Genomic DNA, 16,335 nt, shown 5'->3' on the forward strand with positions numbered 1-16,335 from the left:
TAGACGCGGCGCCAAAATGGACACTCCTGATTGGCCCTCGCTGACAGCTGCCGGCTATAAAAGCCGGACAAGTTATTCTACTGTAAGCTTTTGCTCTAATAAACCTGTAGTAACTAGCCTGTCGTCCCGAGTGGTCCTTCGGCTACTTCAGAAGGGATCTTGGAGGCTTTCTAGTCCAGCCCCCTGCTCAAGCAGGAGAACCTATACCATCTCAGACAGGTGACTGTCTAGTCTCTTCTTAAAAATCTCCAGTGATGGAGCACTCACAATTTCTGAAGGCAAGCTGTTCCACTGGTTGATTTTCCTCACTGTCAAGAAGTTTCTCCTTAATTCCAGGTTGCTTCTCTCTTTGATCGGTTTCCAACTATTGTTTCTCATCCTTCCCTCTGGTGCTCTGGTGAACGTGACCCCCTCTGCCTTGTGGCAGCCCCTCAGATACTGGAATATTGCTATCATGTCTCCCCTATTTCTTCTTTTAATTCTATTTATATCCCGCCCTTCTCCGAAGACTCAGGAAACCCAACTAGACTAGGAAACCCAAGTCTTGCAGCTGTTCTTCGTACTGTATGCTTTGGTCTCCAGGCCTTAGATCATCTTAGTTGCTGTTCTCTGGATTTTTTTCCAAACTCTCAACATCTTTTTTGTGTTGTGGTGACCAAAATTGGCTGCAGTATTCCAGGTATGGTCTCACTAGGGTTTTATAAAGCGGTACTAATATTTCACGTGATCTCGATTCTATACCTCTTTTTATACAACCAAGGACTGTATTAGCTTTTTTGGTTGCTGCTGCACACTGCTGGCTCCACTAGGACTCCAAGGTCCCTCTCACAGCTACTCTTTTTGAGCCAGGTCTTGCCCAATCTGTACTTGCACCTTTGATTTTTCCTGCCTAAATGACATATGTGATCATTTTACTAGACTCCCCCCCATGTATAACTGTTAGGTTTTGTTGCAGGGAAGAAAAAAAAGTAATTCTTTTTTTAGCTGAATCGGAGAAGACTATTGTAACGGTCACATTTTAAATGGTATCTTAAGAGACCAGTTTGTATCTCTAAATATCTCACTATAGATAATCCTCAATTTAACAACCATACTTTTAGTGACCATTTGAAGTTAAATTGGCCTTGAAAAATGTGACTTATGACCAGTCCTCGCATTTATAACCATTGCAGCAGCTGCATGCTCATGTGATCAGAAGTTGGGAGCACGGCAGCCAGCATTTACAATGGTTACAGCATCCCCGGATCACATGAAACCATTTGCAACCTTCCCAGTCAGTTTCTGCCGAGCAAAGTCAATGGGGAAGCTGAATTTGCTTAGCAACTGTGTGCTTCATTTAACATCTGCAGCAATTCACTAAACAATTGTGACAAAGTCAAAAAGTACTTGTAGTGAAAAATCACAAAAAATATCTGGAATTAAGTAGCAGTGGTTTTGCCAAAGTTGGCCAAGGGTCAAGTCTAGATCATGAACATAGGTGGTATGTTCAGGCCTCCATGAGGTCAGATCTGTTCCTGGATTCTGCCCCATAGTTGCTAAGGCTGATGCATATCACAGATTACTGTATTTCAGGAATCTCAAACTATTTTGCTGGGGAGACATATCACAAAGCAAAATATCAAATGGGGTATAGCAGTTGGAGGGTGCCAAGGGATACATTGGTCTCAGTGACATCATACTGAGGACTCCAGCATTAAGCACTATTGGAATTTGTTTGATTTAGCTTATACTACTACGTGGACTCAGCAACTATAGACTATAAACCTGGTATATGATTCAAAATTATTGTAAAACCCAACCATTCTAGTTTATTCAACAGAACCTAGATAAAACAAACCTTGGCTTCATGCAGTGCACGAATTACTGTCAGATGGAATGAAATAATATCAGAATAACAGAGTTGGAAGGGACCTTGGAGATCTTCTAGACCTCCATTATAATGACCTGATATTCTGCTAATTAATTTGCAATAATAATAGAAAACTTTACACTTGCAATTAGATGTAGCAAAAGGTAGATGTAGGAACAATACCAGAATGGCTTCTCCCATTCCTTTAGCTCCTCTGCTGCCCCTACAGCCCCTTCAGCTCCTCTGCTTCCTACTACCCCTACTTACCTTTGTTCATTTTCTGGGCAGGTAAACCCCATATCCAGGACTAGGCTACAGCACCCCATCATTATTTTCTGTGGGGACCATTTGGAACTCAGAGGCATTCTTGAAAATGCCCACCATCAACTAACAGACAAGGAATGGAAATGATGGTGGCGGCTAGTATATTCTCTGTCCCCAGTATTTGATATATTGGGAACTATATATATATATTAAAGTCTCCCTTTAATTCTTTGTTAGCAATCCAAAATATTTATGCAAAATAATGATTGTTGCAGTTGCGACTACCGCCTGTGGACGGCCTGAGTTTGGGCTGATAAAGGCAAAAAAAGATTTGGCCCGTATTTGGGCCGGCAAGGTGTTCAAAACACTCAAGACATATCTCACCTGCCTCTTCTCTCCCTGATGCAGCTGACAAAGTGAGAAAGAGCCTGTGGCCTAGAGGTTAAAACAACTGCCTAATGTGCAATCAGCCCAGGTTCGAATCTCAGAAGGGTGTGGCTGACTGATGAGAACAAATAAGTTTGAAATGGCTATATCAGTCTCCCTTTAATTCTTTGTTAGCAATCCAAAACATTTATGCAATACACACACACACACACACACACACACACACACACACACACTGAGATGTGATTCTTAATTGAGCATGCTTAAAATGTAATATGTATTTGCACTTGAAAAGCACTCCAGTGATTTAGGGAAATTCATCATAACATCCTGGTGTTCTGGCTTTCAACCAGATTTGACATGATTAGACACCCATAACGTGTACTTTTTGTGCAAAGCTAGAAATTAAATAGACAAAATTAGTAAAGTTATGTTTATGCCTTAAGGGCCGCATTTTGGAAGTGCTAAGAAAATTGCAGAATGTTAATTAGAGATATTTTTTCTTATCAGCACTCTTCATAGTTAAATTAGACTCTTGCTTTATGATGTGCTTATTCAATTGGATGTATTGATGCCTGAGGATCTTCACAGCTAGCTGAAATTATGGTAACTTTTTATGGAAGAGATAACATCCTTTCTGCTTTTGTCCCCAGAGGGCCAATCTTAATCAACTTCAAATGATAAAGGAGGATTGCAAAGAGGACTTATGTGAAAGTTGCTATTCCCAAAAATAGATAACTGACAGATTTATTTAAGATTATGATTTGGGGTAAGTTTCCAGTGCTTGACTAAAGAACATCAGAATAAGGCTGAAGATTGATTTCAATTTCCTAAAAACAGATAAAGGAAAGATGTAATTGGTCTGTTCTAAGCAAGTAATACTGAGACTCCATTCATCCAGTTTGTAGCACAGGACCTAATTTCCCATTGATTATCGATTTGTAGAAAACATTCACAATTTTATTTGCATTGCATTACTTAATATCCATAGAGAAACAGAATTATTGTATTCATATGTAAGATGACATTATGAAGTCAACTGAATTGGGTAAAAAATAAATCTAGAAATCTTTTTTTAAATGTTCTATACATTAAAGTTCCATAAGCTAGACAGGTTGGTTTTTGATGCTCGGAAGAAGAAATGTGGGACAGTGATAGAATCTAGATTAAAGTCTAGATCAAATGAACCAAGAAGAAAGAAGGATCAGATATAATAGAAGATGAAAACCGGAATCAAATGAAGCCTGAATTCTCTAAATTTAAATCTAGGCAAAATTGCTTAGAGCCATAGTTTGTATAAAATATTATTTAAATAAGTCTGAAAGTCTTGCTTGGAGGAAATGTGATCTGGTAGATCATAGGATGTAATCAACAGTCAATGAAAATCCAAAGAAATTGTGCCTTGTGAAATTTGGGTGTGACATCAGAAACATAGTGGCTAGATGACTTCTGAAGAAGGGAGGACAGATCCATGTAAGTGGAATTGACAATTGCAACTAAAAACAGGCAGGTGAATGAACAGTTCGCATTCTTCGACCCACTCTGGGCGAAGAGAGGATGCAGGTTCACACAAGCTGTGTTCCCATAGTGCCTATTCATAAAACTTCAAGGCAGCAAACAGGAAACAAGGGAATATAAACTGACACTTCCTCTGCCTATTAAAAATTGGTTATTAGCTACTTTAAAAAGGTTAGGTAAAGGTAAAGGTTCCCCCGCACATGTGTGCTAGTCGTTTCCAACTCTAGGGGGCGGTGCTCATCTCCGTTTCAAAGCTGAAGAGCCAGCGCTTGTCCGAGGACGTCTCCATGGTCATGTGGCCGGCATGACTAGACGCCAAAGGCGCACGGAACGCTGTTACCTTCCCACCGTAGTGTTCCCTATTTTTCTACTTGCATTTTTACGTGCTTTCAAACTGCTAGATTGGCAGAAGCTGGGACGAGTAACAGGCGCTCACTCTGTTACGCGGCACTCGGGATTCGACCCGCCAAACTGCCGACCTTCTGATTGACAAGCTCAGCATCCTAACCTTTAAAAAGGTTAAACACCTTCAAAATAACAAGGCTGGAAAGACCAAATGAATTCTTTCATTCCTTAATATTTCTTAAATTACTTTAAAAGCTTTAAGAATATAAATAGCAAAAACCAAGATGTTTAGAAAGTTTTAAACATATCAAGAGTTCTGAAAAGTTGGAATATTTGATTTTGAATATTAATATTCTGAAATAAATTCTAAAGAATAATTGTATTTTTGTGGAAAAGGAAAGCTATTTTCAATATTGAGACACAACAAGAGAAGTAACAAGATAAGCAACTTGGTGTTCAGAGACATTTTTGAGGAATTGCACTGGGACCCTGAATCATTGATGTCAGCTGTGTTGTTTGTTCTTAGGAACATTCTATTCCCAGATGAAACAGTTTACAGAAAAGGATTTGCAACATAATCTATCTGAGAATGTGAACAAGAATTTGTCATTAGACATAAAAAAAATCAGAGGTTTAAAAAAAAGGAAATAAGAATGCCAATCTGAGAAATTGGTATATTTTTTGCTGAACTTAGAAAAGAGGCTTTTTAAATTTTTGAAGAAATTTGAGACAAGAAACAACTATCATCTGAATGGATTAAAGAGCAAGATTGTTTTATGCAAAAAGTAAGAAACACAGTGTTAATTTATTCAGTCAGGGTTAAAATTGGGGCATATTATTTTGGGTGGTTCTTTTGGGACTTGCTGACATCTGAACTGGAAATGTGTTGGGTATTGGATTTGCTTATGGTTAATATGGTACTTGGGAGAGCCAGTTTTGTGTGGTGGTTAAGGCATTAGGCTAGAAACAGGGAGGTCATGAGCTGTAGTCCTGCACAAAGCCAGCTGGGCAATTGTGAAATTCTGAAAAACTGCCCCTAAAATTGCAGTTAAATTGTTCAAGCAGGCTCCGAAAATTAGGCACAATTGAATGGAAACGGGGGAAAAATGTTTAAGCCTTTAAACATGTTCATGTTACGTATCCTAACCTGACAGCATCTACATTGGCTTGTTTTTTTTATTTAAATTAAGAGAATTTTATGAGGTTGCTCTCTTTAAAGGAGATATTGTCCCCCTTGTCATGTTCAGTTTCAGCCTTTGGTTGGAGGTTGGGACTACTTTATACCTTTTAAATGTGGTTATTCTTAGTTAAGAGTTGAGATATAGAATGATGATTGCTTTAGATTCGTTAGGTAATATTATTTTAGAGATCTGTTTGGATTTTTTGCTTTCAGCTGGATTGGAAAAGATATTTCCTGAATTATAGTTCAATTATGGGATGAAGAGTTTTGTATGTGTTAAGAGGTGAAAAGAGAGAGTAATTGTTTACACTTATGAGAATGGGAAGTTGCTTTCTTAAAAGAGTTGCTCTTATTTTTTCTTTTCTTTTTTAGTTTGTATTACCTTTTACTATTGTAGTACTATTTCTTCATTTACTATCTTCATTCAGAAAAAGGTTTAGGAGATAATGGGAGAAAACCAAGCAATGTTCTCCGCAAGCAGATATCCTGTGATCTGTTCATATTACGCTGTTTGCAAATATAATAAACAGAATAACAGGTTTGATATTTTTCCTTGCAAAAAGCAGCCCCTAAAGGGAAACCAAGGAATTGTATTTGCCTAATTTGGGATTGGGGATATACTAACCACAAATTTGCTTTTTCAATTGTGGTCAATGACCAGCCCACAAAATATATTACATGTGTGGTTAACGCTGATTAGTTCATTAGGTAGAACGCTTTTTTGTAATCACACAAAAGTCCTTTTCTCTATACACAAATACAAATGAATCACATAAATCATGTTTGAATGCTTCTGAACAAAAATATGTTTCATATTAACAGCATATAATTTTATTTGTGGCATTTTAATAGTATACATAATTTTGCAGCACCTGTAAACAAGTCAGTAAATATTCCTGCTTGAAATAAATTTTATTCTTTGGAATGTTTGCATCCAGTCCCATTTCCCATTAACAGAGCATAAAGACAGACATTAGAGAGAAGAGCCATCATTAAAAAAAAAACCTTCATAGTGGCAATCTCTAGGATTTGTTATTATATCAGTCATCATTGCACTTGTTTCTTTATTGCTACAGGAAAAAAGACAATTTAATAATCAACACTTCTGAGTTCCATGATTGTCCTATTTATCTGCTATAGGCTTCAAGATAGAAAAAAACTGTTTTACAGCAACCTATTCTGCCTCACATTCAGGATCTCAATAAGGAGCATATAAATGACTTTTCTTTAATTAAAACCAATTCTTGTTTGCATAATCACTGAAGATTGTAAAGGAATTGGAATCAGCAAAAAAGAAAACCCTCTCAAATTTCAACACTCAAGGTCATTGTTTAATTTGGGATGGACCTGATCAATTAAGAGAGATCAGTACATACATCTATCTCCTCTTATTGAGTGTGCCGTTCCACTCTGCCCAGTTTCGGTACTGCACCAAAACCTCGACTTGTGGAACAATACAATACAGCTCTAGGGAGGAACAGAAATGTGTTTTGACTAGTGCAAGTAAGGCTTTTCTTTTTAAGGCACCATTTCTACTTATTATTTCTGCTTCTGCAAAAATATGAAGGGAAGAGGAAAGCAAGTATTTTTTTCCTTCAAGTTGTTATCAGAAGGAAGAGGTGGATCTTTGGTGGAAAAAAAATCCTTGCAGCTTTAAAAAAAAATCCCCTTGCAGGAGGAAAAAAAAATTATTTTCCTTCTGTGGAGGTATGGAATAAAGAAAAGATGGCTTTGCTCTATGCTGGAATGTTCCCAAGAAAGTATGAACTCTCTCTCATTGCTGGTGCTTGTTTGTTGTTTGTTGTTGTTTTTTTTTGGGGGGGGGGGTAAAACCCAAATTCACGTTTTAAAAATTCCCCATGCTTTCCCAATTTTGTAATGTGAAGTGAGGGGTGGAGGTTAAAGACAATAGAAAGTCAGGGCTGAAGCTGCTTTCAAAAAGCTACCTTGTACTGAAAAAAATAATACTTTAAATGAGCATTGGGAGAGAAAAGGCAGATGGCTTCTAAGCTTCTATTCTGCAAAATTGTGGTTTTGAAAGGACACCTAGAACGTGTAACTGCTGCTATTCAAGGAAATTAAAAAAAACTTGTTTTTCCTATGACCAAGAAAAAAGGGGGGGAAGCTTTTCTGACTACTTTTTAAGACAGGACAGCAGCAACAAAATACAATGGTACTTTAGGTACCTTGGAGGATGGGCAACTTTTTTGTCTGTCAGTCCACCATGCTTGTTGAAGAAGGTGGCTTGTTTTCTTTTTCTCCCAACTGAGCTTTACAGGGGATTGCTTGCAAAAGATCTGTTCCAAGACAAAACATCCCTCCCAGCTCTGAATTCTCTGCAAAATGAGGAGCTCAATAAACACACAAATGAATATTTTGTCTATTAAGCCAAGAATTATTAATCTCTTTATAAATTAGTATAAAATGAATCTTGAGCTAGAAGTTAATAATCTGAGAACATTATTTATTACTACGATTATTAAGGAAAACTGGCAACAGAGAATGATCATTAAGTGATATATTAGATATATGTTATTAGCTCTGTATCCATATAGTAAGCAAACAGTCATCATGATTTTATGCACCTATGTTTTCATTTCCAATTTTCATCCACTGATTTATATTTGGAATTAGAAATCTTATTCTTTTATGTTAAGAACACCAACATGATTTGCTCACATCCAAATAAGACAAATTATTAATGCCTTATAAAACAGGACATAGGCATCAAAACTTTCTACTCTCTTAAAACAAGCCTAAAATCATTCATGAAACATAAAATTAAAACATAAAATCATAAAATTTTAGGATAGCAATGCTAGAAGAAAAAAAAGGCTGAATTATATTTTTATCTTTGGCTTGAACAAAGCACTGAAGAAGTTCACTTTTTCTTTACAGAAAAAAAACCTGGATTTTAGGCTGTAGAAATAACTTAAAACAAGATGACTCAAAGAAACATTGTTCAACATATACAGTAATTCAATTTGAATTCCAAAGCATAAGCCAAATATTTATTTAAAAACTTATTACTGATTTACTGAATACTTTAACAACTATGTAGATGATATACCCTTATTTTAAGACTGCATTTAAAAACTGGCAGCTTTAAACATTTTGTTATGTTTTAGGTTATAGATTTTTAAAATGTTACAATTATTAGTGCAAAGCATTTTAAAGCTGATAAAATTGTAGTGTTAGATTATAATTTGTCAAAAGAAATTTAACACTCAAAGAGAATATTTAACATGTCACATTCTGTAATTAGAAAAAATGTCATACTGTAGGATTGTCTCAATTTTATGCCTTGATTTATCTATTTTAAGTATCCATGTGTTTGTATGTGTCCATGTGTCCTAATTATAGATTGTTTCCATAAATTCTATAGTGCAAGAATCACAGTACTGTACTCTGAATTCTCAGGTAAGGAAATATTACAATATCATAGTGCTAGGGTTTGGTAATCCTTCTGCTTCATAGTGAGAACAAACTCAAAAAGACCTGAACAATAAAACAGCATATGATTAACACCATAATCCCTTTAGCATGGTGAAAAGAGTAGTAACCATACAAAACTATACCATTTTCCTCTCTCCTATACTATATATTTTACAGTTTATTTTCAAAGTTATATTGCCTTTTTTATAGATCTCTTAAAATTAGGGTATATTCAATAAAAATATACTAAGAACCCCTCTTTTATACAGATTCAGTAGTATTCTCAAGCAAACCCTGCCACACTGCATGGTAAGAAATAAGGCCTCTCCTATATTGGCAAGAAACAAATGAAAAAGCTATCCATTTTTTTTCTCATAGCTCACAAAATATAAATAAGATTATATTCAAAAAATTTTAATGGAATGCTATCATCCGTTGGCTTGAGGTTTAAAAAAGTCAATTTCATTTCTGATTCTGCAATCCTGGCACATTAAGGATCAACAGCACGTGTCTTTCATGTAGTTATGACAGCTTTCTTGAGCTTTTCTATTTCCATCTGTGAATGATATAATAGTAAACATTAGTCAAATAGGGAGTTTCATATTTCATACACATTTACAACCCATCAAATATATTTTAAATTTAGGACTACTCTTCATTCTACTATATTCTAGAAATCTGTCACTGGGATAAGTCATTCTCTGCCATGACAGTCTCATGCAGCATCAACACACGACAGCTTCTACCATTTAAATTATTTATTTATTTATTTATTACGGCTGCCCATCTCACATAAAGCAACTCTGGCCAGTTAATGCAATAAAAGCATAAATACAATAAAAGGATGAAATAAATAAAACACAACAGAAAACAAGCAAAAATGAATACCAAGAACAAATACATTCAAGGAATTTCAAGAAACTGAATCCCAGTTTGTATGGTTCTGAAGGCTTGAATTCAGTGATTCAAGGCTTTGCTACTAATGAGTGTTTTGCAAAGTGCCTCATGGCTCTACTCTCTCCCTCCCCTTTTTAATATCTATATGAAGCCACTGGGGTGAGATTATACATTGGTACAGAATAAAGTATCAATAAGTGATCATACTCAGGTGTATGTTCTTGTATACTCAACTGCATAATGTGCAGCGGTTGCACCTGTTCCTCATCAGCAGGCTTTGCTTATGGTCACTGATGCCTTAGTAATCTCTTAACTGCAATGAGAATACCTCTGAAGACTATCTGAAGTCTTAATTTAGTCCAAATGGTATAGCCCAGAAAGTTATGGTGGAGCTCATTATGCCCATGTGTTACCACCACATTGTTAGCTCTACTGACACTCAGGAGGCTTAATCAAGGTGCTGATTAGGATTTTTCAAACCATATTTGGGTTAGGACCATAATATCTGCAGAACTATGTGTTCCCCAAAACATCAGTCTGCAGGACAAACTCCAGGTTCCCTTGCTTAAACACTGCACTCTTACGGGACCTAGGAAGGTACATCTTTCTTGTGCTCTGAAATAATCCCTTCCAATATATGATGGGCTCTAACTCTACTTGCCTTTAAAAAAGTTGGTAAGACTTTTTTTTTCCTCCAGGTGTTTGGGTACAGTTGAATTACTAATTATTTATTTATTTATTATTTATTAATTTAATTTGTATACCGCCCTTCTCCCGAAGGACTCAGGGCGGTGAACAGGGCAATACATAATAAAAACAAGATACAAAAATTAAAAATTATTAAAAAGTAATTAAACAGCAATGCCCGTAATAAATTAGTACAGATTAAAAGTTAAGACCAATTTATAAAACCCAACCCCATCCCATCAGGCCAGGCCAGCTTGTTCAAAAAGGTGGGTTTTAAGATCGCGCCGGAAGGAGCGGAGATCAGGCGCCATCCGGAGCTCGACCGGAAGATGGTTCCATAAATCCAGCGCACCCACAGAGAACGCCCTCCCCCTGGGGGCCACCAGTCGGCATTCTTTGACCGGTGGCACGCTGAGGAGGCCCTCTCTGTGGGAGCGTACTGGGCGGAGGGAAGTTGACGCCGGCCGCAGGTGCTCCCCAAGGTATTCCGGACCCATGCCATGTAGGGCTTTGTAGGTCATTACTAACACCTTGAACCTCACCCGGAAGACAACTGGAAGCCAATGCAGCTCGCGGAGCAAAGGTGTGACATGGGAGTGTCGGGAAACTCCCAACACAACTCTCGCGGCTGCATTCTGTACCAGTTGGAGCCTCCGAGTGGTCTTCAAGGGTAGCCCCATGTAGAGAGTGTTGCAGTAGTCAAGACGAGAGGTCACGAGCGCATGAGTGACCGTACGTAAGGCATCCCGGTCTAGATAGGGCCGCAACTGGCGCACCAGGCGGACCTGGGCGAAGGCCCCCCTAGTCACAGCTACTATATGGTCTTCTAGGGAAAGCTGTGAATCTAGGAGGACTCCCAAGTTGCGAGCCCTATCTACAGGGGGTAATAACTCACCCCCCATAGAGAGGGGTGGGATATCCTGAATATCCTGAGATGCCGGCACGCACAGCCACTCAGTCTTGTCAGGGTTGAGTCGAAGCCTGTTCCTCCCCATCCAGACCCGGACCGCCTCCAGGCAACGGGACATCACGTTGAGGGCATCACTGGGGTGGTTTGGGGTCGAAATGAAAAGCTGGGTATCATCAGCATACTGATGATACCCAACTCCAAAGCCACGAATGATCTCACCCAGCGGTTTCATGTAGATGTTGAACAGGAGAGGCGAGAGGACCGACCCCTGAGGAACTCCACAAACGAGAGGCCTCGCGGTCGACCTCTGCCCCCTTGCCAACACCGACTGCGAGCGTCCCAGGAGATAGGAGGAGAACCACTGAAGAACCGTGCCTCCCACTCCCAATCCCCTGAGGCGCTGCAGCAGGATACCATGGTCGATGGTATCGAAAGCCGCTGAGAGGTCTAATAGGACTAGGACAGAGGAATATCCCCTGTCCCGAGCCCTCCAAAGATCATTCACCAGCGCGACCAATGCCGTCTCCGTGCTGTACCCGGGCCTGAAGCCCGATTGGTACGGGTGTAGATAATCCGCTTCATCCAGGACCAGAGGGAGCTGATGCGCCACCACACTCTCAACAACCTTCGCAAGAAAGCGAAGGTTGGAGACCGGACGAAAGTTATTTAACACAGCCGGGTCCAAGGCAGGCTTCTTGAGGAGAGGTCTCACCACCGCCTCTTTCAAGGCGGCGGGGAAACTACCCTCACTCAAAGAGGCAGATATAACTGCCTGGAACCACCCTCGTGTCCCCTCCTGAGCCGCATAAACGAGCCAGGAAGGGCACGGGTCCAATAAACATGTGGTGGAGCTCAGCCTCCCCATAATCCTGTCCACTTCCTCCGGAGTTACAGGATCGAACTCCTCCCAGGTAACATTGACAAGACCACCCGTGTCCTGATCGTCCGACTCTGCCCAGTCGGAGTCCAGACCGGTCCGAATCCGAGCGATTTTGTCCGACAGATGTTGACTAAACTCCTCGGCACGCCCCTGCAAGGGTTCCTCACTCACCTCCTGATTAAGGAGGGAGCGGGTCACCCTAAACAGGGCAGCCGGGCGATTATCTGCGGACGCGATGAGGGCAGCGAAGTAGTTAGACCTCACCACCCTCATCGCTGCGAGATAAGACCTAATATGGGTTCTTAGTCGCAATCGGTCGGATTCAGATCGGCTGGACCTCCAACCGCTCTCTAGGCCCCGTCTCCGACGCTTCATCTCCTAGAGCTCCGCGGAAAACCATGGAGCCCACTGGGATCTGCGCCGGGTCAGGGGCCGCAAGGGTACAACTCGGTCAAGTGCCTCCGTGGCCGTCCTTTCCCAGGCTTCCACTAAGGCATCGGCCGAGCTGTGAGCAGAGGAGGCAGGTGGGGACCCCAGTGCTGCCTGGAACCTCTCAGGGTCCATTAAGCGCCTGGGGCGGAACCATCTAGTTGGCTCAGCACCCCCACGGTGGGGAGTGGCAAAATGGAAGACCAGCCGCAGGAGATGATGATCAGTCCATGACAGGGGCATAACAATTGGGGAGCCCCCACCAAGATCATCTAACCACCGTCCAGATAAGAAAACCAAGTCAAGGGTGTGGCCTCCCTCATGAGTCGGTCCATGAATTACTTGCGTCAGGTCCATGGCCGTCATGGAAGCCATGAACTCCCGAGCTAACTCAGATGCTCCTCCCAGGGATGGTAGATTGAAGTCACCCAAAACCATGAGTTTGGGGAACTCAATCACCAGCCCCGAGAGGATATCGAGAAGCTCAGGCAGGGCTGCTGCTGCGCGACTAGGCGAAAGGTACACCAGCAGCAAGCCCAACTGTGCCCTAGGACCAAACCTCAATAAGAGAGATTCACACCCGACTATCTGAAGAACGGTGGCCTCCTGCGGACATAAGGTCTCCCTCATAACCACAGCCACTCCCCCACCCCTACCCTCAGTCCGAGGCCGGTGTAGCACCCGGAAGCCTGGTGGGCAAAGATCAACCAGGGGGATACCGCCCTCTGGGCCCAACCAGGTCTCCGTGATGCAGGCCAGGTCCGCATGCTCACCCTTGACCAGATCCCGGACGAGAGGAGCCTTATTAGCGACGGACCTGGCATTCAAGTACACCAGTCGGAGCTCAGGTGGCTGCACATCCCCGCTCCCGGGACCTCGGGTCGAAGACAGAGGGTCGGAGCGCCTCACCGCTTGTAAATAGCGGAGATGCCCTCCCGAAGGTCGGTACGGCCCTCTGATCTTACACCTGTTGCCATTCCCTACCGTCGTGGGAATAGGCAATCCCACGACCCGCTCCAGAGCTCCGGAGGTGGCCAACCCTGGCTCCCTCTCTACGCAATCTATCCTGGACCTGGCCTGAACAACAGTTGGTGGATTACCCCCCATCTCCAACCAACCACAACCCTCCCCCCTCCCTAACCCCACAAAAAATTTGGCTAAAAAAGTAACCAGGGGCCTCTTATTAAATTTATATCTGAGGCCCCTGTTCCTGCCCAGCCATCTCTCAGGGTCCCAACAATCGGGCCCTTCATCAAGAGGCAGAGTGGAAAATGAGGCAGGTCGCACCCAGGATGGGGGGGCACCTCTGAGGGCGAACAGAACGGTACTAGGGTAACTAAGGCGCTTAATAATAATTAAATAAATCCAGCGGTCCACATTGGGCTATTTGTAGGCAGCTAGGTAGTTAGAATAAAGTTAGAATAGAGATGTTAAAGAATATTGTTGACCTTGTCAAGTCAGGGCGGCAAAACATAGAAAACCATTAAGCCAAGCCCGTCCAAGCCAAGCCAAGCCAAGCCAGCCAAGCCAGCTCTACTCTCACCCGAGCTGGCAACAGATATAAAGCCATAACAGTTCTCTCACAACAAATGGCGATACATCTGGGCAAAAACTTGGCTAAAGACAACTGGGATAAATCCACCTCAGCTGATCTCTCACATCAGAGGGTGGATTGATAGTTAATTGTTCTGCCCTCTCACTGCAGACAAGTCCCAGATCTGTCAGGGCCAATTCTTGGCCAACAATAACTCTTGAAGTTGCAGCTGATGCTCCATAACCAAGAGAGAGAGGGGGTGTCGGTCGGCTGCTCCGAAGCATCAGAGTTGGTTCCTAGCCGCCGTATCCCACAGTATCTTGCAACTCCGAAAAAGGGGAAGGTCTCCACGGCACAAAACAGCAGTCCAACAGATGATCCAGGGCCTGGAATCATAACCATCTCAGTCGGGGGAAGGAAGGAGAAATCTCTTCATTGCGGCATATACTGTGCTAGCTGAAACTCCACCAGCTGAGACACCAGCTGAGACGCGTAGTAAAACAGCAGGCAAATCATGACCACTGCTCAAAGAGCTCCCTACATCTCCACAACCAGAACTAATCAGCTGTTAATAGGTGGCAATTAGTTTGAATCGCCATATCATTCCCCAGTCTTAAAACTCCAAGAGGGGGGGGAGGTCTTCAGGTGCAAAACAGCACCCCACAGTTGACACAGACCTCAAAATCACCAACTCAGTCAGGGGGGGAGGAGGAAGGGAGAGGGGGGGTTTCCTCGCTGCGGCAGCAAGCAAGCTGAAACGCTGCCAGATGGAAATCGCGGCGAAGTAACAAGAGGTCTTCAGGCGAGAAACAGCAGCCCATAGATGATACAGACCTCGAAAATCACCATCTCAGTCGGGGGGAGGAGGAATGAAGCAGGAGAAGTTTCCTCGCTGCAGCAACGCACGAGCCGAAACGCCGCCAGCTGGAAATCGCGGCAAGGTAGTAAACACATCCTCAATCACCAGCCCAGCTTTGCCAATGCCACAACCAGTTCGAAGAGAGCCTTCACACCACGAAACGGTGCCCGGCAACCACACTACCCACACTCCATCCAGGAACAGCAAGTTCCTCAGCTGTTCAGCTGCTCAGCTGCTCAAACAAAAGCCCATTGCGGAGCTCACAAACTCAGCTCCCAACCGTGGCTGCCATCTTAAACAATTCTCATCTGGTTACCATTTTACAGTGTTTTTCTTTAACATTATATATTTTTGTTGTTGGTTTTTATTGACTTATTTTATTCCATCTTTGTTATTTTTAGAAATAACTCAAGGTGATGAACACACATAATATACTAATACACTTTCCTCCTAATTTTTATTGTTTACTTTTGTTCTATGCTGCCTTGTTGTTGTTCTATGCTGCCTAGGGATGCCCATTTTTTGAGTTCAATGTCTGCCCAATATTTGAATTGGTTATCTTAGAAAGGCATGAAAATAACCAAATAAATTTGAATCCCAGAGAATTTTCAGTTAACATCACAATCTTCTATAGTACAGTATAATATTTGTTCTTTGGAAAAACTATAGCCTGGAATACATATCAATTAAAGACACAATCTTAGAAAAAATCCTAAATCTAAAGTAGCTATTTTATTCCCTATTCCTAGTTTTCAATTGTGGGCTTGACTATTGCAGTTTTATAGAAGATTAAGCTTACCCTCAATTTCAATACCAGATTTTACAGGAGAGGATTTTTCCTCTTGCAAACTTGTAAGACTGTGGTTTTGATGGGAACTATGAGTGCATTGCCTAGAATCTTTGAAACCTCTTGATTTCTTCAAGATTTAACTCCAAGTGACTATGGAGACATGCAGAAATGTTTTTCAGTTTCTGTTTAGCTGTACCCTCGATACTGTAGTTCTATGTCATCTTGTATCCAAGTACTAATTAGACTCAATTCAACTTACGTTCTAAGCCAAGAAAAGATCAATCACTGTCTACATAACACTAATTATATTTTCTATCAATATATAAAAGTAAGTTTACAAAATGGAGAATACATACATTAAAATTGAATGT

The 16,335-nt window shown here is 41.4% G+C and overlaps 1 protein-coding gene across 1 annotated transcript in view; it reads right to left on the reverse strand.

Moving 5' to 3' along the window:
* Positions 1 to 7,347: 7,347 nt before the first annotated feature.
* CD2AP (CD2 associated protein) overlaps positions 7,348 to 16,335 on the reverse strand; it is a 96,795-nt gene continuing 87,807 nt past the window's right edge. The window contains exon 18 of the mRNA XM_081346732.1: positions 7,348 to 9,534. Within this exon, the coding sequence (XP_081202858.1) occupies positions 9,493 to 9,534 (42 nt within the window). The 3' untranslated portion in view covers positions 7,348 to 9,492. The remainder of the gene's footprint in view (positions 9,535 to 16,335) is intronic.

This window comes from Vipera berus (assembly GCF_964194415.1).
Source record: "Vipera berus genome assembly, chromosome: 1".
NCBI lineage: Eukaryota > Metazoa > Chordata > Lepidosauria > Squamata > Viperidae > Vipera > Vipera berus.